General features: G+C 31.1%; 1 protein-coding gene across 1 annotated transcript; it reads right to left on the bottom strand.

The window, feature by feature from the left end:
* Nucleotides 1–310: 310 nt before the first annotated feature.
* LOC129914268 (kynurenine formamidase) lies at nt 311–1,982 on the bottom strand. The gene is made up of 4 exons (XM_055993437.1): nt 1,301–1,982; nt 1,133–1,234; nt 855–1,068; nt 311–784 (listed from the first exon to the last, which is right to left on the bottom strand). Exons 1-4 carry the CDS (start codon nt 1,401–1,403, stop codon nt 334–336), a joined length of 870 nt encoding a protein of 289 aa, XP_055849412.1. The 5' UTR covers nt 1,404–1,982; the 3' UTR covers nt 311–333.
* Between the last annotated feature and the right edge of the window lie 464 nt (nt 1,983–2,446).

Below are 2,446 nucleotides of genomic sequence, written 5' to 3'. Positions count from 1 at the left end.
ATATGATAAGTCCAAAAGCGTTTTTATTTTTTATCTTTTGAACTATCGGTCCAAAAATTAAAAACAAAACTACATACATATATTGTGTAGCTAGCGAAATTTCTACAGAATATATTTTTATAATTTTTGCTTAACACATCAAAGGAAAATAGAACGTTTTTTTCTTCTCCTGAAAAACTTAAAATCATGGACTTATCATGTTTTGAAAATAAATGATTCAATTGCTATAGTCACCAATTAAAATTATCTCATTTGGCCTCTAGTGAAAGCAGGCTATTATTCCGAAAATCGTTAAAACCAAACACAAATGTTCACCTTTACATATTTCCAATTTTATTTCAAACCCAGCTTTTTCAATATAAAATTCATGATCGATGATTCTGAATTTCGTAGTTCTTCAATTATAGTAAAATGATCATGATCCATTACCTCCGAATATTCCAACGCTAGATTTTGCTTTTCAAGTTGCTTAAAAAACTCCGTAGATTGTTTTTTAAAAACTTCGCTATCATGTTCTCCAAAAATAACATGAATTTTAATATTAACTGCAGATTTTGAAAATTCCAATAATGCTGGTGACAATCTTTTAGCTGACTCTTCGTCTAGCGAGAGTACATTATTGGGATTAGCAGCATTGGTTTGTCTCATTTCACGAAGATCATAAATTCCAGAAATCAAAAAGATATCCTTTATCAGATTTGCATTGGGTAAATCGAGACAATCTTGTTGAAATAACATTGCAATTAGATATGATCCTGCAGAATGTCCACAGAAAGAGATTGATCTAAAAAGTTCAAAAAACAAAACTAGTTTACTCTCGGGAAATTCCTTAACAATTCGAATAATTAACTTACTCAGCATTTGTATCGGTTGCATATTTAAGCAAAAATTTCAAAAACTTTTTTGTCTGTTGGACAATTTCCTCTAAGGTCACATTAGGACATTGATCATAATCCATAACTACCACCCTATAGCCTCGTTCCACCAATGGTGCTACACAAATTCCAGATTCAGCTTTGGTTAATTCTATCCAGTATCCGCCATGAATGTATACAAATATTGGTGTATCTGAATTAATAAAGGGTTGGTTAAAAATTAAAGATGTTCAAGTGTATCTCAAAGACCATCTTACCAGATTCTTTATCCTTAAAATAAATATCCATGGACTGCATTTTTGTATCTCCATAGCTAACATCTAGACGACTTTTGTAAACTTTCTTTACACGTTCAGTTTCTTTGTTTATGTAAATTTATTTCAAAAGTTCCATTAAAAAGTAACGTATTCAAAGGGTTCACCTACCTTCTATGTGAATTTTCACAAATGATTCAATTAAATCTGCTGGATTATTATCAATAGCTCGATGGCTACACTGTGACGGGGAATACTCTTTTTCTAGATCCATAACAGTTTCTATCTTTGTTTATATTTTGCTAGTGAAGCGCTTTTACGTAGCACAGCAGACAGATTACGACTGTTAAACATTATCGGAATATTTAGGTTTCAAACAACTCGGGATTAATTCAATACAACCATGTGGTTACTGTTAGGAGATTAGTATGTGTGATTAAGATAATGTGAGATGCGAGACGTGTGCATGGTTATTAAAAGACTGAAATAATATTTAGGCAATCAATGTGGTTGATGATAACAAAATGACGACGGGAACGCAGGTACTTGTCTTTTTACTCATTGATTGTATTTTGATACGCCACTCTATGAATGGCAAAAGTGGGTTACGTTTATGCTTGGAAGCACATATCAATATTTTTTGGTGGTTATCAACAAAAAAAAAAAATAATAATTTTAAATGATAAACAATATTGTTGATAAACAAAGAAGGTCAATAAGCTTTTGCACTAAACGGATTAACGAATTTTTAGAAAAACGAAGAAAAAATAAAATAAATTGTGACTTTGGTTCATTGAGATCAAATGGAATTTTTAAATTGCGAAAAATAATGAAATCAACTTGATGCTGATGTGCTTTTGGTAGGTAGTAAAGTACTGTTAAATAAATTGTACTCGAGATAGAAATCAAGCATGACCTTTGAACGAGATTATCTCTTGATGGGAAAAATTTTATTTTTTTAACCCTTATTGAGAATTATTGCCCTCTCCGCCTTAAGAATATGTTTTTTATTTGCAATAAGGTACTATAGGGAAGGTTAAAGATGCATAAAAAAAAATCAAGCTCGAGATAAAAATGACATGATACTACGATTATAGATAATGCCAAAAAGTGGGTCCCACTATTCTGTCTGTTTGTATGTTGTCTATATCAAGCTGCAGCCTAAACCACTGCAGCGATTTTACTTCAAACTTTGTTGTTAAGAGTTTTTGGTGATTTCTCTGAGAAGAAATTAAATTTTTTAGGACCAAAATTAACGGTAGCCAAAATTGTTAAAGTTTTTTTTTTTTTCTTGATAACGCCTGGAACGATTTTATG

Source organism: Episyrphus balteatus, chromosome 3 (genome assembly GCF_945859705.1).
Source record: "Episyrphus balteatus chromosome 3, idEpiBalt1.1, whole genome shotgun sequence".
NCBI classification, from domain to species: Eukaryota; Metazoa; Arthropoda; class Insecta; order Diptera; family Syrphidae; genus Episyrphus; species Episyrphus balteatus.
Note: the sequence above shows the minus strand (reverse complement) of the source record. Positions and strands in the feature narration are given on the sequence as shown.

What these genes read in the sequence shown, in the direction of transcription:
- LOC129914268 (XM_055993437.1), bottom strand. Translation starts at nt 1,403, where the DNA reads ATGGATCTAGAAAAAGAGTATTCCCCGTCACAGTGTAGCCATCGAGCT. An exon ending in TGTGAAAATTCACATAGAAG is followed by an intron (nt 1,235 to 1,300) that starts GTAGGTGAACCC and finishes ACATAAACAAAG; the next exon opens with AAACTGAACGTGTAAAGAAA. An exon ending in TTTTAAGGATAAAGAATCTG is followed by an intron (nt 1,069 to 1,132) that starts GTAAGATGGTCT and finishes TTATTAATTCAG; the next exon opens with ATACACCAATATTTGTATAC.